This window comes from Gadus morhua, chromosome 3 (assembly GCF_902167405.1).
Source record: "Gadus morhua chromosome 3, gadMor3.0, whole genome shotgun sequence".
Classification (NCBI taxonomy): domain Eukaryota; kingdom Metazoa; phylum Chordata; class Actinopteri; order Gadiformes; family Gadidae; genus Gadus; species Gadus morhua.
Window position 1 is genome coordinate 9,027,196 of NC_044050.1, and position 25,842 is coordinate 9,053,037.

Below are 25,842 nucleotides of genomic sequence, written 5' to 3' on the forward strand. Positions count from 1 at the left end.
GTCACGTGTCATTAAGGAGCTGGTAGGGGGTAGGCGGCGTCATGCTGTAGGATGTTTGTTGTTAGACTGCGGGAATCAAACTCTGAGCAATGACTTTAACACCCTGACCCCACTAGACACCCCATCTTCACAATACCATTTAAAGTGTCATGTGACTGTACAGATGAACTCATTTAAACACCGTTCCCACAAGTAGAGGGAGAGTATTGAGTGTGTTGAGTTTGTTTGTGTCTACAGAGCCAGTTTCTGCTGTCTCTCCAAGCCATCTCCATCATGGTCCACTTCTACATGGGCACCAAGGGACCAGAGAATGTAAGGAAGATCGGCAACCCTAGCTTTTCGTCGCCAGAAACGCTGAAAACATTGTCACTATGCACAGTGTATCACGTAATAATGCAGCCATACTTTTGTCATAAACGGTGTTAATGTTCTTTAACCCTCAGCCGCAGGTGGAGGTGCTGTCCGAGGAGGAGGGGGACGACGAGGACGAGGAGGAGGACATCTTGTCCCTGGCTGAGGAGAAGTATCGCCCTGCTGCACTGGAGAAGATGATCGCCCTCATCGCCCTACTGGTGGAGCAGTCCCGCTCTGAGAGGTAGGAGCTGTGTTCTGATTGGTCGGTCTCATTGCAAGAGGAAGGCTGGCCAGTGCTGGTAACTTTGTTCGTTTCTCGCTAATAGTTGCAATCGTCTATACTGATACGACTGCTTTCCATAGTGTTTACTCTGTTGCTTCTTTTAAAATTATATATAGCTTGAAAGGCCAATTAAGTTATTTGGGAAAATATTATGTTTCATACTAAAGAAAAATGACCTCTTACTAGCATCAATGGTTTCCAAAGATGCACTGACATCTGTTAAACAAATCGTTTGACCGCTGTGGCAGGCTTACTTAAAATAAATAAGTTAGTTCTCCTTTGGGGTAAAACATTTCCCATCATTCCTGTGTGTGTCCCACAGACACCTGACCCTGTCCCAGAGCGACATGGCGGCACTGACCGGTGGGAAGGGCTTCCCCTTCCTCTTCCAGCACATCCGGGACGGCATCAACATCCGGCAGACCTGCAACCTCATCTTCAGCCTCTGCCGCTTCAATAACCGCCTGGCCGAGCACGTAGGTTCAGCCCCGCCCCCGCTGCTAGGCCCCGCCTTTGCTGTCCTGTAACCACTTCTCTCCTGGATTAGCAACGCACAATCGTAACATTTAGCCCCCTGCTGCCTCCAGCCCTCCCCCCACTCTGCTCAGCCAAAGGACATAAAGTGCCAGAATTTACATTTTAATTAATGAATCAAATAAAGTCAACCTTTTTAATTGAAATGTAATGAAAAACAATGGGTGAAACTCCTCTGCTGGCATGGCATATAGAGCTATCTGTACCCCTCTGCATTCCTGGGGCCATTTCTGAGTGTCTTCGTCCTCTTGTGCTTCAGATCGTGTCCATGCTGTTCACGTCCATCGCCAAGCTCACTCCAGAGGTAGGTGGACCCAGAGATCTCTGAACACTCGCTCTCGCTCCCCTGATGTTCCTGAGCCCTGCTGGGCTTGGCCTCCGGTCGAACCTTGGAAGACCTTTTATATCAATTCTACTCGCCTCAATAACTACCTGTTTATGTCGATCAAGTAAGCGGAGAGGCAGGGTGTACCCTGTTTCCTCACGGTGTGCCCTGTGTCCCCCAGGCGGCGAACCCCTTCTTCAAGCTGCTCACCATGCTGATGGAGTTTGCTGGAGGTCCTCCAGGGATGCCCTCCTTCGCCTCTTTCATCCTGCAGAGGATCTGGGAGGTAAACCCCCCCCCCCGTCCTCTCAATGTTATGAGTCTATTGCTTCATCGAGGCGTCAAAAGTCTCCAAAGGCCCTAAACAACCGCACCCCTCCAATCTCACCCGCGGTTTAAGGACAAGGGGAAATGCCCAGAGGGTGGACACCTTGAGGAGGAACTCAGAATGAGCTGTGTGTCTGAATCTGTGTGCAGGTGGTGGAGTACAACCCCTCCCAGTGTCTGGACTGGCTTGCGGTGCAGACTCCCAGGAACAAGCTGGCTCACAGCTGGGTGCTTCAGAACATGGAGAACTGGGTCGAGCGCTTCCTGCTGGCACACAACTACCCCCGCGTGCGCACATGTAAGACCCCCAGACCCTTATCCCCTGCCCACCCACCCAATGACCCCTGGAGCCAATGACCTTCCCCCTTTACCCCTCACCCTTAGGTCTTCACCCTGAGCCCTTATCCCCTCGTCCCCTCAATCGAACCCTTATCCCCTCACCCTTTGACCCTTACCCTCACCCCATGACCTAACCCTTAACCCCTCACCCCATGATTCTAGCCCCTAACCCTCCACCCCTCACCCCTTGACCCTGGCCCTTAACCCCTCGACCCCAGAATCTAACCCTTTACTCCTCCCCCTTAACCCCTCCCCCCTTGACAGTGGCCCTTAACCCCTCACCCCCTGAATCTCACCGTTTACCATCCCCCCCTGCCTGAACATGACCGTACCAAGGTTGTTCTTAACCTTGACCGCCTCTCTCCCCCCAGCGGCTGCCTACCTCCTGGTGTCGCTCATCCCCAGCAACTCGTTCCGCCAGATGTTCCGCTCCACGCGCTCGCTGCACATCCCCACCCGGGAGCTGCCCCTGTCCCCGGACACCACGGCGGTACTGCACCAGGTGTACAACCTGCTGCTGGGCCTGCTGGCCCGGGCCAAGCTGTACGTGGACGCGGGCGTGCACGGCACCACCAAGCTGGTCCAGTACTTCAGCTTCATGACCTACTGCCTCATTTCCAAGACGGAGAAGCTCATGTTCTCCGGCTACTTCATGGACCTGTGGAACCTCTTCCAGGTCAGCTGCACAGCACTGCACTTACGCTAGAATAATCAAGTCAAGAATGTTACAGAACACAAATGTTACGTGAATTTCAGAATACTGAAGTGACAAAGGTTACAAAATACGATGGCTTACATAAGTTACAGAATACTAAAGTTACACAAGTTACGGAACGCTAAAGTTATCCAAGTTACAGAATACTAAAGTAACTTAATGTAAGAGTACTTCAGCTTACTTAAGTAATTAATTAAAGTTAGAGTAATAGATTAACGGACTACTCAAGTTACAAAATTGATAGAATACCACAGTTACAGAATAATCATGAAATATGCCAGAAAGCGTGTGATTTGCTGCACGTTCTGATAACCATCCCCCATCCCACCCCAGCCCAAGCTGTCGGAGCCGGCCATCGCCACCAACCACAACAAGCAGGCGCTGCTGTCCTTCTGGTACAACGTGTGCGTGGAGTGTCCGGAGAACGTGCGGCTGGTGGCCCAGAACGCCGTGGTCACCAAGAACATCGCCTTCAACTACATCCTGGCCGACCACGATGACCAGGAGGTGGTGCTGTTCAACCGCGGCATGCTGCCCGCCTACTACGGCATCCTGCGCATGTGCTGCGAGCAGTCGCCCTGCTTCACGCGCCAGCTGGCCTCGCACCAGAACATCCAGTGGGCCTTCAAGAACCTGACGCCCCACGCCAGCCAGTACCCCGGGGTGGGTGATGTCACCGTGAGGGTGCGGTGTCACGATTGGCGAGATGTCACGTCGTGGTGGTGAAACGATGACGTGCTGTCACGTTGAGACGATGTCATGTCATCTTGTGATTTCATGTATGATGTATCATACATTTATCATGTATGATCAAACTTTAATGATTGCAAAACTGCAATGCCAAGTGTTTGATAAGTAATCAGTTATCAGTAATAGTTACCAGTGTATTAGTATTGATGTGTGATTAGCTGTTATCGGTAATAGTTACCAGTGTATTAGTATTGATGTGTTATTAGTTGTTATCGGTAATAGTTACCAGTGTATTAGTATTGATGTATGATTAGCTGTTATCAGTAATAGTTACCGGCGTATTAGTATTGATGTGAAGGGGCTGCCCCCTGCAGGCGGTGGAGGAGCTGTTCAACCTGATGCAGCTGTTTGTGGGCCAGCGGGCCGACATGAGGGAGGAGGAGCTGGAGGACGTGAAGCAGTTCAAGAAGACGACCATCAGCTGCTACCTTCGCTGCCTGGACGGACGCTCCTGCTGGACAACCCTCATCAGGTAAACTATCACTAGGTCTCAATATCTATCACCAGCTCTCATTATCTATCACTAGGTCTCATTATCTATCACCTGCTCTCATTATCTATCACCAGCTCTCATTATCTATCACCAGCTCTCATTATCTATCACCAGCTCTCATTATCTATCACCAGCTCTCATTATCTATCACCAGCTCTCATTATCTATCACCAGCTCTCATTAACCATCTATCACCAGCTCTCATTATCTATCACCAGCTCTCATTATCTATCACCAGCTCTCATTATCTATCACCAGCTCTCATTATCTATCACCAGCTCTCATTATCTATCACCAGCTCTCATTATCTATCACCAGCTCTCATTATCTATCACCAGCTCTCATTATCTATCACCAGCTCTCATTAACCATCTATCACCAGCTCTCATTATCTATCACCAGCTCTCATTATCTATCACCAGCTCTCATTATCTATCACCAGCTCTCATTATCTATCACCAGCTCTCATTATCTATCACCAGCTCTCATTATCTATCACCAGCTCTCATTATCTATCACCAGCTCTCATTAACCATCTATCACCAGCTCTCATTATCTATCACCAGCTCTCATTATCTATCACCAGCTCTCATTATCTATCACCAGCTCTCATTATCTATCACCAGCTCTCATTATCTATCACCAGCTCTCACTAAGTGCGCTGATTTTCAGATGTCTGTGTTATAAATCGAATACTCCCTGGTGCACTAACTGGAAATTGCGACTGCCGCCGCGGCTCCTCTCCCGCAATAAACATCCTGCTTTGAACGGTGAACTCTTTACGCCTAGCAGCTTTAAAAAGTTATAAAAGCTATAAAAACTACAAAATTACTCTATTAATGCAGGCTGTGGGGAAAATGAGCAGGCGTTGGCTCAGCCTGGCTCCGCCTTCTTCCGCTACGTAGCTAAGATGGCGGACATTGAGTACGAAAAGTGTACATCGATCCACACTGCGCAATTTGAACGTTTTGAGTACACCATCCGGGTCCTTTCAGTACACTTATTTTCGCCCCGATCTTAATTGGAACGCCCTACCTACTCAAACTAAGTATGGATATTGGAACACAGCACAGGTCTCATTAAACATCTATCATCAGGTCTGATGAACCATCTATCACCAGGTCTCCTAGACCAATGGCTTTTAAACCGTACAGATTTAGAATTTGCTTTGCATAGTCTATGTATTCATAATAACCTTTTAAACGTTTTAATAATCTGTACTTGTATCATAACCTATTAAAAATATGTATGTGTGTTTATGTTTGTAGCGCGTTCCGTGTTTTGTTGGAGAACGATGAGGACAGACTGCTGGTGGTCTTCAACAGAGGACTCATCCTCATGACAGAGGTACTAAACTGCTAATATCACCCGATACTATACACTGATAACATTGTTAATATACTAAACTACTACTGTACTAGCTCCACTACTCCTAATGGACTCATCCCCTAGAGAGAGGACTCTACTGTATTCTACTATTGTTCACTTTTCAATCTATTGGACTCTACTGTTTGGACAACTCACTGCAATCAGCTACACTACTGGACTCTTCTCTACTGTAATCAAATAGAATCATATCTACTGTAATCTACTGGCATTAACTGTACTGCAGTCCTTTATCCTACAATCGACTCGCCTCTACTCTATGTAGCTTTACTTTACTCTATTGAACTCTACTGGACTCTACCGTACTGTATCTACTTACTCTTTACTGCATTCTACTGCACTATAGCCACCTTCGATCTACTGGACTTTACTGTATGTCTACTAACTGAACTCTACGGAACTCAACTGTAGGCTGCAATCACTCCAACATCCTTTACTGTTAGTGCTGTGGTCTCCTACTTCTCACTATAATCCCATGCCGTGTTCCAACCAGTCGTTCAACACGCTGCACATGATGTACCACGAGGCCACGGCCTGCCACGTGACCGGGGACCTGGTGGAGCTGCTGTCCATCTTCCTGTCCGTCCTCAAGGCCACGCGGCCCTACCTGCAGCGCAAAGGTCAGGGGGCTCCTGGTACTGTCATACCCTGGTGCACGACACTGCCCTGACGCCACAGACCACTGCCCTGACGCCACAGACCAGTGCCCTGACGCCACAGACCACTGCCCTGACGCCACAGACCACTGCCGTGACGCCACAGACCACTGCCGTGACGCCACAGACCACTGCCCTGACGCCACAGACCACTGCCCTGACGCCACAGACCACTGCCCTGACGCCACAGACCACTGCCCTGACGCCACAGACCACTGCCCTGACGCCACAGACCACTGCCCTGACGCCACAGACCAGTGCCCTGACGCCACAGATCACTATCCTGACCTCATTACCCTGACACCACAGATCACTGCCCTGACCTCATTGACGCATGACGCTCGGTACCCTAAACCCAATTGAAACACATCAATGTATATGTATATATTTGTGTGTGTAGATGTGAAGCAGGCTCTGATCCAGTGGCAGGAGAGAATCGACTTCGCCCACAAGCTGCTCACCCTGCTCAACTCCTACAGCCCCCCCGAGCTACGCAACGCCTGCCTGGGTAACATGCAGACTGCAAACGAACAAGCGCACTGACCTGGCGTGTTGTGTTTCTATTGGCTACAGCGTGATCCCTGACCTTGTTGTGTGTTTCTGTTGGCTAGATGTGCTGAAGGAGCTGGTCCTCCTCAGCCCTCATGACTTCCTCCACACTCTGGTCCCCTTCCTGCAGCATAACCACTGTACCTACCACCACAGCAGCATCCCTAGTGAGTACTACTACACTACTACTACTATAGTCCTACTGTACCTACCACCACAGCTGCATCCCTAGTGAGTACTACTACACTACTACTACTATTGTCCTACTGTACCTACCACCACAGCAGCATCCCTAGTGAGTACTACTACACTACTACTATAGTCCTACTGTACCTACCACCACAGCAGCATCCCTAGAGAGTACTACTACACTACTACTACTATAGTCCTACTGTACCTACCACCACAGCAGCATCCCTACTGAGTACTACTACACTACTACTACTATAGTCCTACTGTACCTACCACCACAGCAGCATCCCTAGAGAGTACTACTACACTACTACTACTATAGTCCTACTGTACCTACCACCACAGCAGCATCCCTACTGAGTACTACTACACTACTACTACTATAGTCCTACTGTACCTACCACCACAGCAGCATCCCTAGAGAGTACTACTACACTACTACTATATATACTATTCACTACCACATCCAAGTTCCTACCTAATGTGTGTGTGTGTGTGCGTGTGCGTGCTTGCGTGCGTGCGTGCTCCAGTGTCCTTCGGGCCCTACCTGCCGTGCAGGGAGAACATTAAGCTGATGGGTGGGAAGAACAACATCCGGCCCCCGAGGCCGGAGCTCAACATGTGTCTTCTGCCCTCCATGGTGGAGACCAGCAAGGTCAGAGACCAACACACACTCACGGTGGACCCATACGGGTCAGTTTGTATGACGCCACATGTTACCCAATGACAGGCATGCAAACTAGTCACCTTTCGGCGAAATTCGCAGTTTTGAAGACAAAATTGACCACTTGTGTGATTCGTGGAGATCCGTTGAGAAAACATTTGGGGGGGGGGGGGGGGTCCTTGTAGCGCCTGCTAATACATTCTCAATGGAGAGGCGAGCGGACAGAGAGAAAGGCGCAGCATTCTGTCAGGCGGCACGACAAGTGGGCGCACTCCCGTGGAACTGTCGCTTCCGTGCTCGTCGAACGCATGCGCGCGCTCGTGAAGCCGCGTGGCCAACCGACAGCGCGAGCGGAAAGTCGCCTACCATCTGAAACGGCCAAGCGTGAGCCCAGCGGAGGCTTTAAATGCCTCGTTTCCACCGAGCGTTTCCACCGCCGACAGTACCCTCATGGTAGGCCGGATGTCGATCGCCGCGGCAGCTACGTAAACATCCCGAAGGTGAACGACGAGAACTGATTCCCAAAACAAACATAACAAAAATATGGTCACGTAAATAAAATATACAAACGAACAGAGCTTCGTCTCCCCGCGACCTTATATTATCTAAAACGTTCTCATCGATTCAGCCAATGGGAGTGAAGGGTAAACAAATGATAAGGCACCACCACACAAGTTAAGTAACGATCGCTGTAGGCTTCAATATCATGCAAGCACTTTGTTTTCTTTTTATTTTGTTCTACATCACAATTGCATGCTTTAATAAAGTATTGTCTTCTTTAATAGGTCCAAGCTCCACCTCCTTGTTCGCCCAAGCTAACGTTTTACGCGACACGTCCATTGTCCAGAATAATACCTCGCGGTTTTTATCCCCATGTCACGCCCACTTTTGGCAGTGGAAACGCAAACCTTGCCGCAACTTGGCGAACCGAACCGAACGCACCCTTAGGTGGAAACGCGCCGAAAGAGAATTTTTCAGCGGGGTCACCAGTTGTGTTGATACATACTAGTCGATATAGGTGAGAGAAGTCGCTGTTTTGCATGCTGCAAAACAGCGAAAGCGGGCCCTTGAGACACTGGTCCAGGCCAAGAAGAAAAATAAATAATGGCATACTCCTATTGCCCTGTCCTCCCACCTCTTTTTATTCTTCTCAATATTCTTTCTTAATTTTGTAATAAGTTATGTACCTATTGGGGCTGCCCTTGCACATTATAAATTAATGCTTTGTTCGTAATTGTGCGCAGTCCTGTAATTTTTTTTTAGCTTGTGACTAACCCTAATACATTAAAAAATGTAAAAGAAAACTCCCCGGAGTATAAACCTGGAACCCTATAGTGGGTCTGTGTTTTTCTCAGCTCACGCATCATTCTCACCTTTTTCACCCCGAGCCAGTTTGCATGCCTGCAATGAGCGACTGTCGCTCAAAGGCATTGGGGTAAGAGCAAGCTGCGACACCTGGAGAGGCCGCTCCACGCTGCGACGTCATTGAGGTGTTCGTCGGGTCATAGTGTGTGTGTTTGTGTGTGTGTGTGTGTTGCAGGGGAAGGATGAGGTGTACGACCGCATGCTGCTGGAGTACTTCCTGTCCTACCACCAGTTCATCCACCTGCTGTGCCGCGTGGCTGTCACCTGTGAGAAGTTCACCGACACGCTGGTCAAACTCAGTACGTACAGCAGCACCGGCGTCCTGGTGACCGCCTCGGTTCCTTCTGGAATGCATCCTGTAGTGCTTCCTGTTATACTCTTATGGTGCCTCCTAAAATACTTCCTATTTAAATCCTGGAATACTTACCGCCGGACTCCCTTAAACACACCTGCAAACTTGTTGCTTTTCGGCGACAATCGCCGTTTTTTTTGTCAATTGGTCATTCACGTGAATCGCATAGAACCAGAGAGTGGGGAAGGCTGTCCTTAATGTCAAACATTATTGGATAATTCTTATAATTGACATTTCTCTGGGCCAATCGGAATCTCAGCACTTGCTTCAGAATCTTGAAGCACACAGCGCCAACTGAGCTCGCCTTTGGATAAGACGCCTGGCTACAGCGCGAGTCTGATGGAAACTCTTGGCGTCAATTTGAAGTAGGGGTGTAGGACTACGGTATAGAAAGTACACCAGTGTGAATTTGCGTTAAGGTATGGATTTTGATGTTACCGTGTGACCGGTAGACAGTGTTGTGTGTAACGCGTAACAAAGTAAGTAACGCGTCAATACAGTAACCTAACTACTTTTTCATGTAAAAGTAAAGTTACGTGCAACTACTGAAAATATGGTAACGAAACATAGTTCCTTTTTCAATTCGGCGCCACGTTACTTTTCCCAGGGACAGATTGACAGCGATACTGCCTTCTCAGGCAGTATGCTATTGCACCAGCACGCAGGCGCGCAGCAAGCGCTCCTGCGTGCTTGCGCAGTAGTCCCTTCACGAGCTCTCATTCCACACCGTACGAGACAGACGCTGGTAGCGTGAAGCTGTCTCTGCAATCAGACATTGCTTCCGCAGGCATTTTGAAAGCCAGTCCTTACGACAAAATGCCAGCGGTGGAACGAGATAACAAACGCCGTCACTGTTTACCTGTCTTAAGGACATGGTACCCTTTCAAAATGTTGATGGAAAGGGCTTTAAAGAGATGGTCAAAGTACTCGATCCCAGGTATGCGCTACATGCCCGCACACACTTCAGCCAAATTGGGATGCAAAAACTATAACGCAAGGTCCGCAAGCAAGTGGAGAAACAAAGACATACTATTAAACATTAGTGTTTTTCAGAGATGGAATTAAGTTGAGGAAAGATTTAAAGTTTTTTTTATGCAGTTTTGCTGCCTTTCCTTTCCAGTATTTTACCCCTTCAGAGGCATTTATATCGAAATTAGAAGATATAATTACCGTCTATGCCTCAAATCATACCGTGATATACATTTTAGTCCATACCGTATAGCCCCAATTGGAAGGAACTATCTTGTGTTAGATTCGAGGTAAGTCAAGCTTTTTGGTGCAAGAACAACCACTATTTGTTTGATTGATTCAACTATCGTTAGCTACCGCTTTTTTGATGTGATATAATTTACAATAATCAACGCTGAGTACTGCACGAACATAGACCTTTCATAGAGTTAGTAAATTCTAACATAGGACTATTTAGATAAATAATCTTGTAGGGGTGTTGTCCTAGGCTAATACGCCAACAGCAAATTTCTGTATAATAAAGGGCTACATTTTGCATCGAAGTCTGTCATTAGAAATCTTTCCATTGTGTTCTACAACCTCCGTAATGAATATTCACGCTAAATCCCGCCCAAGGTAGCTCAGTATTTGAGTAGCCGTATATCTCGAAACACTGATCCTTCCTTGGACCGATGACCCCCCCCCCCGACACTGTCACCTTATTTACTCTGAGGAGGTTGCAGGTCTGCTTAATACACCGATAACCCTTCTTATTGTACTCAATTATTCCATTATACTCAACCACTACATGGGGGGTCTGTCAGCTAAAATTCAGAGGTGGATTTAGGTGTGTAATCCAGAGGTTGAGGTCTATAACTCTGAGGTAATTCAAAGCGTTCTTCCTCAGGTGTGCTGATTGCGTATGAGGGTCTTCCTCTTCACCTTGGCCTTCTGCCCAAACTGTGGACCGAGCTGTATCAGTCACAGGTACATGCACACTCACACACTCCTACCACAGACCTGAGTGTGTCCTTATGAGGTCCTGTGTTAATCAACCAGTGTCTTTATGGGGCTCTGTGTTCACTTGATGTCCTGGTGTGCAGTCTGCCTTGGCCAAGACCTGTGTGAAGCAGCTGTGTGAGGACCCAGCCTTCGGGGAATACATCAAGTGCATACTCATGGACGAGAGGACCTTCCTCAACCACCCTGCTGCCTACTCCTTCCTCTCCTGCTTCCTCCACAAGGTAGCACCACACATACCTCCCCACAGCACTGTGTGTGTCTGTGTGTCTGTGTGCGCGCGCGCACAGTGTTTGCTATATATGTATCTACCGTGCGTGTGTCCAGGTGCAGGGCCAGGTGCTGTCGGGCCCCAGCTGCAGCAGCCTGGTGGGCATCCTGGTCACCAACCTGCTGAGTGAGCAGGACCGCATGCAGCCCGAGCTGGCGGCCCACCGCAGCGAGCTGGACAAGACCAGCAGCCTGCTGAACGCTGTACGTATAGTTACAGTGTGTCTTTACGCGAGTACATGTACACACACACACACACGCATATGGATATATATTTAATAAATAAATTAAATTAATTAATAAAACCATTGCCTTTCCCACTAAGGACAGAGCCAGGGGTTGATTGGTTAATGTCCAGTGGTAAAGGGGCTGTACTGTACATTTACCCCTTCCCTAAAACCACCAGAAATAGAAAGAGTTTGCATGGCAAAGGGTTCCCTAGGTAAGGGTACCGGGACCATCTTCTGTTACGTTGGATGTTTACATGGCAGATCATCAGCTCCTGAGGATTCCTGACCCACCCATTAGCCCTGATCCTCTGTTCCGCCCCTCCCCCTCAGGACCTGCGGGCGCTGCTGCTCCTCCTCCCCCTGCAGGCTCCGCCCTCGCTGGATGCATCGCTAGGCTCCGCCCTCCAGGAGCTGCTGGCGCGCTGCCAGGCCTGCCTGCAGCGACGCAGCGCCTTGGAGCAGGAGGAGCTAGACCGCAAGGCTAGAGGTAACACACGCACACACACACACACACACACACACACACACACACACACACACACACACACACACACACACACACACACACACACACACACACACACACACACACACACACACACACACACACGCACACACACACAGCTAAAACAGAGTGTTTGTGTGTGTGTTTAGCTGAAGAGGAGGGTGCCACTCCAGTGAAGCGTCGCCGTGTGAGCGGCGGGGACGACGACCACCGGTCACCGGAGGGCGTCGCCACCGAATCAACCCCAGGGACGCAGTTCGTACCCTCGTCTTCCTCCTCTACCGTCACCACCACCACCTCCTCTTCCTCCTACACCTCCTCTTCGTCATCCTCCTCCTCTTCCTCTGCCATGCCATCCACCACCACCACCACCACCACCACCAACACCACCACGACGGCGGCGGCGGCGACTACCCAGGGGGACACCGACGCTAACGCTGCTAACGACGACACTAACGCTAACAACGCTAGCACGGCTGCACCGGCCGCTAAGGGCGACCAGCAGGAGGCGCTCACCCCCACAAGCGCCTCCGACACGGAGACGCGGGACTCCTCGTCCCTCATCGACCCTGGGACGGAGCAGGACCCCCCCTCTCCCCCGCCCCCCACCGCCGCCCACCCCCCCTCCCCCTTGAAGGAGGAGGAGGAGGAAAAGATGATGGACGCCTCCTCCGCCTCCTCTTCGTCCTCCTCCTCGTCCTCCTCCTCGTCCTCGTCTTCCTCAATACTGCAGGACGGGGGGGGGGAGCTGTATGTGCGGGGGGAGGACCCCGGCCCCTCCCACCGCCGGATGACCTCCGCTGAGCAGCAGGAGGAGGAGCACAGAGGAAGGAGGGGGGCCGTGGGCAAGGCCACGCCCACGCCAGACCAGACCAGGGAGGCGTGTCCCAGCGCAGCTCCTGTCACGCCTTCCTCCTCCGAGGGGGCGGGGCCACAGGGGGCGGGGCCAGAGGGCAGTAGGCACAGCCCCTCCCAGGTACAGTCTAATGGGGGCCCGCCACAGGACATGCTGGACACCCTGTACAGGACTGTGGAGGCCACCATCGCCGTGGTTACCAAACTGTCCGGAACAATGACGCCACCCTCGTCCTCATGACATCACTCGCTCGCCGCCACCAAGAGATAATAACCCTTTGATGTTTTATTTGTAGTTGTATTTTTATGGGCGGAGCTTAGCTTTGTTTTGTTTTAATTGGAGCTGGATATACCAGCCCGGACGTTCCCCTCCCTGGCCAATCTGGGCCTTGCAGACACGTCAGCTGACCAGGAGGAGATGTTGGCTGGAGCATGTGGCCTCTGATTGGCCGCTGTTTGTAGTAGGGGGCGAGGCTGGCTGTTTGGCTTTCCGCTTTGGTTGGTTTGTTATTTTGTGTTTTTTACCTTTTTCACATTTCGCTTCGGAAGGACATTTTTATTTTTTTGTTTTGGTTTTGCTGTAAGAAGGGGAGATCCCGTAGTGTGTACATTTAATTTTATTGCATTTTTACGTGTATAAAAATGGCTTCCTCTGTGCCAGTTTTATACTTTAAAAAGAAGGCAAAAGAAAGTTGCCTTTGTTTAATTTTTTTTCTCCTGTGGTTTAATTATCCAAAAAGCTAAGTTTACTTGTGCATTAAAAAAAACAGAACTACAAGTAACTTGATTCTGTTAAGAATCCAATCTAGTCATTTCCTGAAGGTGTATATGAAAATGATATATAAAGAACTTTATATATACATATATATATAAACACACATATATATATGAATAAATATAAAAAGCGGTGCTTCTAGGATTGTGTGTAGAATAAAGCCCACCCCACCCCCACCTGAATGGAGCTGCCTGGGATATTGTTCTTCACTGAGAAACATTCCACCATCTACTGTCATTTCCCCTCCTATTGTTTTCTTCTGACTATTTTAATAGAGGATAAATTAATAAAAAACATTTTTTGATAAGAACGAGCTGAAATCTATTGTGGAACAAGTTTCCCTCGTTACTTTGGGGCCGGTCTACTCCGGGTCCTAAAGTCCCCCTGCTGGCTTCTCAGATGGAGTCGGTGTTTATGAATGAACACTGACAATGGTGTAAACATGAAGAATGTTCAACATTGAGTAACGAGCGGAGTTCAGGAAATACTGATCCATCAAGGAAGGAACCTGTTAATAAATTGTGATCAGTACTGATGTCTCTATTCCCTACTGTCTTCACATTATTTATTATACCATTTCAGTTTGGACAGTTGACAAGCTAAAAGCCAGACATATTATTCCCAGAAGACTCACCGTGACCCAACTTCATCAGAATTCGTATCGTTTGTGAAGGTGCACTCCCTCCAAGCCAAATGTGTTCTCGGGCCAATGGGAATCATATTTTTGAATGGGCAGAAACTACGGTAGGTATCTGAATTTAAACTGAATCAGCACTTGGAATAAACCAAGACCTATACAAGCTATGGGATCTTCTGCATGATGTTATAGACATATATACGCGTATACACATGTGATGTTGGGCCGTGGGTCTCAGAAGTAGATTATTTAGTTTCTGGTTGATATACTTCTATCTAAACAATGGTGACAATGAATCATGTGGCATCTAACCAACTAATGCCCTGTAGCCTATAATACAGTGGCATCTAAACATAACACCTTTGTATGGCCAATAGGTTATAAAAAGGCCCCTAATTCTGCTAGTTTGATAGCAAGGGGGAATCTCACCAGGCGTGAGGGACCCTTCTATGGATGGAGTGACTATATACAAGAAGAGACTTTTACTACTTTACCATTCATATTTCAATTTCAAACTCAATTCAAATTTATTAAAAAAAAAGTTGTTACCTTTTATCATACCTGCGAAGTTGACCCATAGGCTTACAAGTGGGATTTATTTTAAATAAAATAGATTTTATGTACGAATAAATAATAAATAAACATAGCTCTCCCTGTATATTGGTTCTTTATTTTAGTACATTTTTTTCCTCTTTTACAATTAAATTAACATCCGGAGTCCGGATATAATTCACACGCATTGATTAAGTGCGATAAACACACGTGATTTTCGACCATAACACACGTAACCCTGGTGATTTACCACCTTGCGTTCTGATCGTGGAGAAGGACCCCAGGGCAGGAGGTGGGTCCGAGGAGGAAGCTTTACAGCGGGCGAGATTGACATTCACATGGCTCTTCGTCTGGACAGCAGAAGGTACGTTGTTTTGGATCTGTTCGACGTGAGGTGTTGATGAAAAGCAAATTCGATCCTTTGTGGTATGGTCGTCTCGGGCTAGGTATGACTCGGAGAGTGGTAAATGTTCAACAGGTGGTTTATTCTAACAGAGACACAAGGTAAACGAGCTGGCGTTCTGGAGATAGTTCATGAAGCATCTCTCGAACATAGGTAAACAGTTTAGGAGTGGGCGGAATGGTAAATAAGGAACGCCTGCATGTTCTAATGTTGTGATCCAGGACACCAGCCTTCCGAGTTACAATCCTGACGTCGGCTCCGGTCTCGGAGCACTTATAGCGTTCCAGTTCGACTTTGATTGTGTCATGAAATTGGCTAGTCGTTGTTTATAGTGAGCTACATTAGCCTCTTTAGAAAACCAGCTCGAAAGAAAAACACACAACTTTACATTATTTTGCACGCACAGCAAGACCGTGCAATGCATAAATTGGTGACCGGAATAAAGTAGCCATCTAATCAAGTGTGTAGGTGTAACCAACGTTCATCAGTTTCCCCATCAACAATCTTGCCTCTCAGTATCTTACCGAGCTCCTCGGAAACAAGACTCCCACCCGTTCTCTCAGATCGTCTTCCTCCATCACCCTCCCACCTGCTCGCCTGGTTTCCATGGGGTCAAGAGCATTCAGTCGCTCAGCCCCCCACATCTGGAACTCTGCCTCATGAAATCCAAACACTCCAGTTCCATTATCACTTTCAAATCTCACCTGAAAACTTATCTATTCAGACAAGCCTGCTCCCTCAGTTGCATTCTTGGGACTAGAATGACTCTTTTCTCTTGTACACTGTTTAATCATGTTGTTGTTTTTTGCTTGCCCTTATGCATTTTGTAAGGTGACCTTGAGTGTCAAGAAAGGCGCCCATAAATAAAATGATTTAATATTATTATTATTATTATTATTATTATAACGTGGTACTTAAATCTCTTCACGGGGGCAGCCATTTTTATTGAGTGCGCCATCACTGCTCTCGGTTTACTCTCAGAATTCCGAGAGATGAAGGCAAAGGTTGCTGTCGTAAAGTGTTTCCGTTCGTCGTATTGTTTTCAGGGACCGTGCAACGACAAAGACAGGACAAACCCCAGAGTTGTACAGCACCGTCAACAAAAGACCCCAATCTTAACCGGTAGCTGCACAATAGTGGGACAAAGTACGGTGTCTCAATCATTGATTCATTCTCAAGAGGGCGATGCGCTCGCTGATTTGCTGCATCTCCTATGGCGCTTCACCAGGCGTAAATCCTACGCCTGGTCAGGGGCAGGCGTAGAGTTGAAATTCCAGGCTGTCTCTATAGCAATTACATCCAATCCAATGCAGCTTTACCACCATCCTTGCAACGCTTCGCTAAACTGCATTTCAAAGCACAGCCGGCGATATGATCAGTGTTCACAGATCGACTGCCTGTCGGGAAGATATCACTGGCCGATTAGTCCGTTCTCAACTTATAATCAGTTGTGAATGTTGTTTTAACTATGTTTATCTCTCCTACAGAACCATTCCCGTCTAAATGCCTGCTCGTCGTAAACCAGACATTACAAATACATATTTTAATTATATTCGTTTGCAGTGTTTTATTGTTAGGCATTAACACAATTGATGAATGACAATGAGTGAACGAATGAATTATTTATTTCGGTGTCAAACAGCATGTCAAGTAAAATAGTAAACAGCTGTTGTCAAGAGGTATCCTAGCAACGGGGTGATATGCGCATACCATGGAACATTCACATTCATTCACACACATTCTAACGCCAGGTCGTAACTAAGACCTACTTAGCAATTACGACCAGGCTTAGTTACGCCCAGTTGGTGCAACCGGCCCCAGGCCTCCTCTGACAATCAGCAACAGGACATAGAAGTTGATTGGGGGAACTAGTAGCAGCGTGACAACAGAGGTAGCATACAGGACAGGGTGCTCAAATGTTGAGGTATTGACACTGTGGTTCATGGTTCAGGAACGAAGTTGGGGATGTTTCGAATGACGGCTTCAGAGAACTTCAACTTCATCTTTAAAGAGAAAAGTAATGAGGGTCAGAGTTAAAACGTGACTGGACCGGAGCTACTGAATCTGTGTTAGACATACCCAATGCTATCATGGAGGTCCCTCAACAGTGACAGAGCGCCATCCCTCTTTTGATTCTCCTTTGGCTGCCTCTGCAGATGTTATCACATTTTCCTACACCAGGTAATACAGATAGATTCTCTATTCGACCATCTTTATCTGGTGTCCTGCTGGGCTCCTTCCTAAGTCCCCTGCTGTTCTCCCCATACATCGAATCCCATGTCTCTGCCCCCTCTGGGCATTCTTTTTTGTTTCAGCTAAAGCTGGGAACCACTACTTTTTCCATTTCGTACCTCCTAAAAACATGAGTGAAATTCCATTTCTCTTAAAAAAAAATATATATATATATTATGCACACCTCTCTTCCGATTTAGGCAAAGAACTTATCATACTTGTAATTTATTAGAGCAGCAATCAATTTGTTTTTGCTTTCAAGAATCAATGTATACATTCTGTGTAACAGTATCAAATGTAGAATAAACTTTTCACCTCAACTGGGCTTTGACTTTAGTTCTAACAATTGCCATGAAGACTTTTCATGGACTACTAAGCAAGAAAAAATGAAAAGTTAATTACACATGCAGTGGATGACCAAAGAGAGCCAGCACACTTGTATACACAATTATGACAGCAAGGATTGGGTTTATTCTTATTCTCTGAGGATTAAATATAATACCTTTTTCAACATATGTATCCTTACATTCCCTGAAACTGGCTTTGGATAAAACATCTGCTTAATGACTAAACGTAATGTACATTTCCAAGAATGAAATCCAATCCCTGCATATATATTTTTTAAATGTTTCATGATACAAAGAAAGTAGTATCCTGATAACCTCATTCTTTATAGTTTACAGACAACCAATACCTACAACATCCTGTAATCATTCATAAATCAGCCTCAAACCTGATGAAGTGTTGGTTTTTCACGCTGCTGGTTGGCTCTAGGTAGGCACAGGCTAAAGTCTTGAATATGCTTGTGTCCTCCTGGACGCTCAGAACAAGTTATGACCTCCACCCTGCTCTACCACTGAGGAGGCCAATCCCTTGCCTTATTTCTTTACAGACAGTTTGATCAGCACTACAGGCACTACGCTCGGTCTCCTCCCTTCTCCTGGACCGGGCTGCTTCAGAGCCCACAGTACTGACACACAGCAGAACAACATCAAGGAAAATACAACACTTTAAACAAAACACTCACATTATGATCATAGAATATAATACAACACAAAGGTCCAGCTGAATTAACCATTCCACAGGGCAATACAGTATTTTATTCCTGAGTAGTTTGTACCTGAGAAAGATAACAGGGTGAACCACAGCCAAAAAGCGTTCCACACAGATACATCCCTAAAACAAATAGCGAGAGAGGTCTAGGAACTCTCTGGAATATAGCATTATAAAACAGTTCAAGATGCTTCCCAATTACATCAAAATTACAGAAGAAGCACACAAGTGTCAGATACGGCCAGGTGAAGGCAATAGACCTCTGAAGTTATGGTCTCCAGGTCTCCTCAGACTATCAACAACAAGGTGTAGATGTTGATGGGGGGGGGAACCAGTAGCAGCGCAGTGCCAGAGGCAGCATACAGGACATCATGACCCTCCACCATTGAGGAATTTACACTGTGGTTCATGGTTCAGGAAGGAAGTTGGTGATTTTGAACGCGGTTTTACTGCAAGAGATATAATGAGGGACAACATAAGTTTTATTAATCATATGACAAACTGGAGTTGCAGAATGTTGTTTGATGAAATTATGTCTGTTGTAGACTTATCCCCTTGCTTTCATGGAAGTCCTCCATACTGACAGTGCTTCATCAATCTTTTGATTCTTCTGATGTTGTCTTCTACACATTTGACCTGGAAACAGAATTTCTATCCTGGGAAATTTTACCTAGGCTTGTGTCCCCCTCGGGTCCATCCTAGGTCTCCTGTAGTTCTCCCAAACACCAAATTTACACATTGTATAAATTATATAATCATACGGTGTATATATAAACACCTTCTTTTGACAACAAAATAATCTTTTATCCAACTTTCCACCTTTTCTTTTTGTGGAATAGACCAATGTTTTTCGATCTTTGGGAAGTGTACCACTGGTAGTATCCTTTGTGCATTCTATACATTTTCCATTGTAAGGTTTTCCATTTTTTTTTTGTGTTAATTTGTGTTTGCTAAATAAACACACTGGGTGCCTTGATGACTTTTTCTTTCCACTGCTTCCCACTGGCCTTCTTGCAGTAATAGTTGTGTATAAAAGGGGACGTTGGTAGACTAGGTTCCCCCAGCCCGTTCTGCCGGCGATTAGGTTCCCCCAGCCCGTTCTGCCTCAGGGTCTGGAGAGGAGCAAAACATTTCGTCCTCATTCCGATTCGCTTTTGCGGGAACCAATCACCAAGCTGGCTGTTCGCTCTGGCGCTCGTTTGGCTGGTTTAAAGGTCCCATGACATGCTTTTTTATGTATTCTTTAATAAAGGTATTAGTGGTATTAGTATTGGTGGGCAACTAACACAGTATTCAAAGACGTTCCCGAAATTCAGCCGTGGTGCAGAGTTACAGCCACTCCGAGCCAGTCGCACATTGAGCTTCCCCCAAATGCGCTGTCTTGGTGTCTGTAGCTATAATGCAAATGAGGAGGAGCGAGGCGGGTCAAGGAGGAGGGTGGGGGTGTGGCCCTGAGCAGCTTGCAGCCACGGTACCATGCGCTATGTTTACAGTGGATGTCTGGCGGATGTCTGGATCACAATGGCGAGGCGCACACAGCCTTTAGCCGTGTTCTGTAAATATTCTAGAACACACGGGAGTCCTGGAGCTCTATATCTAAATATATCATATAATACATATTATCACAGCCAAAAGCTGTGTGCGCCTCCAGACGATATTATGAATCACAAACAACTTTGTCGGGTTCTGTGACGTCTCTGGTTCTTCCACTTTCACATCAATCTGAAGTAGACTGAACCGCACGCTGCCCGCTGCCGGCTGCCGGCTGCCCGCTGCCGGCTGCCCGCTGCCGGGCGGTGGTGCTTCGCGGCGTTGGTGCCTCACGGCAACTGGCGGCATGTTGCAGTTCATGTACTTCAGCGAGTCAAAGACAAAGTTCCTTTCCCCCAATTCCTTCTCAACCATGGCTCAGATAACCCCCACTACTGTCTCGTTTTGGAAATACAAGAGAAATCAAAGAACCGACAAGAAACACTTGCGTTGAGTGTGTGTATTCACACACAAACATGTGGTGCTCACACGGTCGTGTCTTATTGGCGGGCCAACGTCTCTAGGCGGGCCAGGCAGAGTAAGGGGAGGAGCTTAGATGCTTTGTGACGACATACCTAAAGACATTCCAAATCAGCGCGCTTGAGCCTCCGTTTTTTCAAAGGCGAGCAGAACAGCTAGTGCTCGTTTTACACCAAACGTAAGTTTTAGCCACTGGGGGACAATAGGCAGGCTAGGGGAACTCATATTTATGTTAGAAAACCTCCTAAAGTGAGACTTTCACCTTAGGAGGAAAGTGTGCTCTGATCTGCTCTGATTATTTCCATCAGTCGGACATTCAAGTTGCCCTAGCAGTTTTAGTCCAGTTTAAGCTCGACAGTGAGGGCGATGCAATGATTCTCTGATCGGTGGGGATGGGGAAGGTGGGGGGCTGTTGGTTTGGACCTGGTGGCCCCCGGGATTATCTTCTTTTTGAGGACTGGAGCATTCAAGGTGTTCAGCATAGGGTTGAACATTTTGATGTCAGTATCTGTTTGAATACGCCAACGTCTGTTATGCCTGTTTTGTTTTATGATCGTCATGCAAATCTTATGCAAATCTTTATTTCTCAAATGTTTTACATCAGCATGGAAATATTTTCCAGGTGTCTGACTCAACTCTCGCCTTTCCACAAACACCTGTGAAACCTAAACTCAACGTTTTTACTTTTGGTGTTCATCAGTAAGGGTTGGATATTGTTCAATTTGTAACAGCCAGCCGCTAATTTAATAATGTATTAATCTATCAAAGAAACCTCTAGAGGTATAGGTAGATTATGATTCTGTATTTATTGGGATTCCGCAAATTGCTGTCTGATGGACCAGTACATCAACGCTGATGTTTCCATGCTATAGTACTGCATTGACCAGTACTTTAAGGCTGGTTTTTCCATGTTATAGTACTACATGGACAAGCGCTACAAGACCGATGTCTTCAAGTCCTCGGCCCCATTACGAAACGTAACCGGGTGGCGATGGAGAGCAGTATAGAGGCACAGCGCAACCTTTAGCCTACATTGTTTGGGAAGAACCCTGATATAAATATTGCAAGGTTGATCTTGCCTAAATTAATAGAAAATATGTTTCCTCCATTTCTCCATGTGAGAGAAAGACAGGCTCGGACATGGAGAGAGTTTTCTCTTTTAAATGTTGTTGACATTTCGGTAATGACTGGTATAGTGTAACTAAATCTTAAAGGTTGGGTATGGGATTTGCGAAATGCCAGCAGATTTTGAAAATACACAACTCAAATGGTCCTAGCCCCTCTCCTTCTACGCTGACTCTGACTCCACCCATTCCAAGTACCTGGACGCTCAATCATGCACGAGCGAACACAGATGCGCGAGAGCGAGTCATTTGCTAGTCAGCTAGCTCCAGTAGCTACCGCAGGATAACAACAAACAGAAGCTTGCTCTGGGTCACGAGGTTTGAATACGTGCACGAAGGGGTCGCGGGGGAGGGGGAGTGCAGTACGACCGTTTGATTGACGTACTTACTGTCCAATGCAACTCGGTGGCTCTGGAAATCATTGGCTGGAGTTTTTCGAGCCCTGCCCGTTCCACAGATGATTGACTTGTTTAATGTTCATGTCAGTACTTCTAACTCAGTGGCTGTAAGTGGGTTATGATAAGGATTTCAAGTAATTTTGCAAAAATGGCCAAAAAAGCGAATTCCATACCCAACCTTTAATGCAAGTTATATTACTCTAGCAAAATGCATCCAACCTTAATTGAATTAAAATATATTTCCTTAACTTCCCAAATACCGATAGGAGCACTGGGTACATCGGAGCTTATCGATACTAGGGTGTGTAATAATTCAGCCCCGGGGGCCCGTTTAATGCACCCAGGCCAAGACCAAATAATAGGTTTACATATTGTTTTATTAAATATACAAATATTTCATCTATTCAAATGAACGTACAAAAACAAAATGTAGCATGAAATATTTATTTTAATCTACAGCATTACAATACTGATTTGATTTTTAACATCACAGACCACAAAGAATCAATAAAGTTACAACAACTGCCAGTGAATCAGGGTTTGGATTAATGTCACCATGCAGAGCTAAAAACAAAACATACAGTAGTTTATTAACCTTGCCAAAATGGTGATGATAATGATATTCTCCTTTTGGCTTCATTGCCCTCTGCTCTCTTTCTCCTCCCTTCTCCTGGACCGGGCTGTTTCAGAGCCCACCGGACGGACTGAATCCTTGATACACTTTATAAATGAGACTGTATTTTTCACATTATTTTATATCTGAGTATTTTGTACATGAGAAAGGTAGGAGGTTGAACCACAGCCAAACAGCGTTCCACACAGATACATCCCTGAAACAATGGGTGAAGGATGTCTAGGAAACCCATGAAAAATAGGGCCACTAGGAGGAGATCGGAAGGGCTGCATACATGGCATGAACCATACTTTGGAAGCACATCAATATGTCAGAGACGGCCAGGTTAAGGCAGTAGAACCCTGAAGTTATGGTCTCCAGGCCTCCTCTGACAATCAGCAACATGACGTAGAAGTTGATGGGGGGGGGGAACCAGTTTCAGTGACACAACATAGGTTGTAGACACACACATTCCCTGCTATAATGGATTTCCCTTTAGCTGCCTCTAGAGATGTAACCACCTTTTCTTGTACCAGGTTTTTGCACCTTCCTTGGTCCCCTGCTGTTTCCCCAGATCATCAAATCCCATGTTTCTAATCCTAGGCTAGTGACAATGCCCCCCAAATTCTGAGATACCCCTACCGGAGGTAGAACTAAACCCAACAATGTTTTTCCTCATCTCTAAGGTCTCCCATACATGAAAGTGATTCTTGGCTCAAATATTTTTACTGCTAAGATTGTGAAATTGACAGATATTGTTATATACCTCCAAACAAAAAAAGGCCTAAAATATAGCCTGTCCGTATGGGAGTTAAGACATATAAACTAATGCAGAATGATAACACAAGCTCTGAGAGCTTTGAGACTTGGCAAGTTTGTAGCCAGGGAGTCAATGCACCTACTGGAAAAAGCTGGATGTGAATATCTTGATGTATGAAGTAGATGGAGACCTATAAACACATACCTAAAATAAGCGGACAGTGAAAAAAATGATTTCTATGCAGAATGTTATCATTTACTTTGTAGTTGCTTTGCCAGGCATTATCATAGGAACACATAAGATGGCTTGTTGGAAAGGTGGGATTGTGCTGAATCCAGCAATACCAAATATGTATATATGGTATGAACAATAAAGATGGTATGTCACTCAATGTATGAGGTGTCCAAAATGAAAGAAAATGAAACTCTGATATAAAAGTCCAAAGCTGCAAATTGCAAATTAAGTAAGAGGTTAGTGCTGCTCTATACTACACATTTAATAATGACAGAAATAATATAGCACATTGTATATATACTGTATATATCTATACAGTTCATATGGAAACAAAGAAATTGAAAGATGACACGTTTACAGTGACTACTTGTACTGTCCTCGAAACTCATAAAATGGCTTGTTGGAAGGATGTCATTGCGCTAAATCCAGCCAACCAAATATAAAAATATAATATAAATATATTATATATATAATATAAAATAAACCATGCAACCATTCATAATTAGATGTTTTAGCTGTCCCAAATGAAAGAACTCATTGCATTGCAATGTGCTGTAGTGTCCTATCTGAGGCGAGTCTAGTTATGGCTTAGGGCCTGGCAATAGCACACACAGGAGACCAGGAGTCAGGATTGCAGTTTGGCATTGATGAGCGTTTTAATAAAACTATTACTTAAACTATAACATTTCATTGTCACTCATCCACATCATCATCAGTGACAAAATGAGTCACATTTGGACAGTCTGGAAAAGAGCAAGAGCAAAACTCAGTGCAAGTCAATCCCACTGCAAGACACTGGCATTTGGTGGTATCATTGCATTTTCCATCTTTACAGTACATATGGGTGATGTCTCTGACTTCTTTAGATACTGGTTCCTTCTGGAACATCACAGGTTCAATGGACCCATCTTCTCTGAGCTTCCATCCTCTACCAACTGGGATCCAGAGATGAGGCCTGGCCAGGTGGCTGTGACGCCACACTGCTGTTTGATACAAGGCTCTCAACACATGTTGCTGGAAGGCATCTTCTGTTGGAGGTAGATTTGCTGCAGATGCATCTGTGGTAGATGCAAGTGTGTACCTCAGCTCATCCAGATTGGTGCAAAGATGTCCATCCACCCTTTTCTTTTGGCCATACAGGAGCAGGGCATATTTTCTTGCCACAGGCAAAGCTTCTTGCAGGCTTCCAGAAAGTCCAAACTTAGTAATTTCCTTCAGCTCACTCAGATGGGACTTCAGTCTTGTGAAGGCAGTGGTCTTCCCAATTCTGTATAAGCTGCTTGTTGTATCGCAACCTGTGAGGGCATGGCATGCAGGCAAACAATCACAAAGAACCGGTCCAAGCTTCTGAGTGATTGAACAGACTGGGATGAATCTTTCCTTCAGGCCATGTCCAGAGTGCATGAAAACTGCAGAGGATCCAAACATTCCTTTGCTTGTATAGTAGATCAGCAAAACCAGCACATCTGTGTCATCACATTTGACTATTAGAAGAGAATGTGACCTTGCAAGGTGTATTGCATGTAACACCAGTCTCGTATCTGCCTCCTCCTGGTCACTGTAAAGCTCTGTCAAATTGTCGATGCCTGACTTCCTAACCCTCTTTACTTCCTCACCATTATCAAATCCACCAGCCAAGATAACTGTGTTCTCTGAAGAGAGTCTCATCGGCCCAGTACTTGTGATGTAGTTACTCACAAAGCTACATAGAGCAGCCTTGTTTCCACTTATCTTAAGGTATTTCCTATAGTTTGGAACACTTGCTTGTCCTGTGATGATATGTGTTTGTGTGGTTTGAATGGTGCCTCTTCTTTGCCTCTCTAGATCTTTGACTGAGTGTTGATGGTCATATCTGTCAAACACTACAACAACACAGCTGACACCTTCCTTTCCCATTAACATTGTGATCTTTTTCCAGACACACTCGGCCAGGTCGTTG

General features: G+C 46.2%; 1 protein-coding gene across 2 annotated transcripts in view; it reads left to right on the top strand.

The window, feature by feature from the left end:
- The window catches only part of usp34 (ubiquitin specific peptidase 34), a 51,804-nt gene extending 37,386 nt beyond the window's left edge, over positions 1–14,418 (top strand). For both annotated transcript variants that reach the window (XM_030351336.1, XM_030351338.1), the window contains exons 59-78: positions 238–312; positions 444–595; positions 960–1,113; positions 1,431–1,475; positions 1,678–1,782; positions 1,974–2,121; positions 2,534–2,838; positions 3,211–3,540; positions 3,942–4,099; positions 5,389–5,467; positions 6,000–6,126; positions 6,563–6,670; positions 6,774–6,878; positions 7,434–7,558; positions 9,108–9,231; positions 11,140–11,219; positions 11,336–11,476; positions 11,580–11,726; positions 12,083–12,239; positions 12,407–14,418. In XM_030351336.1, the coding sequence (XP_030207196.1) occupies positions 238–312; positions 444–595; positions 960–1,113; positions 1,431–1,475; positions 1,678–1,782; positions 1,974–2,121; positions 2,534–2,838; positions 3,211–3,540; positions 3,942–4,099; positions 5,389–5,467; positions 6,000–6,126; positions 6,563–6,670; positions 6,774–6,878; positions 7,434–7,558; positions 9,108–9,231; positions 11,140–11,219; positions 11,336–11,476; positions 11,580–11,726; positions 12,083–12,239; positions 12,407–13,353 (3,612 nt within the window). In that variant the 3' untranslated portion in view covers positions 13,354–14,418. The remainder of the gene's footprint in view (positions 1–237; positions 313–443; positions 596–959; positions 1,114–1,430; positions 1,476–1,677; positions 1,783–1,973; positions 2,122–2,533; positions 2,839–3,210; positions 3,541–3,941; positions 4,100–5,388; positions 5,468–5,999; positions 6,127–6,562; positions 6,671–6,773; positions 6,879–7,433; positions 7,559–9,107; positions 9,232–11,139; positions 11,220–11,335; positions 11,477–11,579; positions 11,727–12,082; positions 12,240–12,406) is intronic.
- Positions 14,419–25,842: the final 11,424 nt, after the last annotated feature.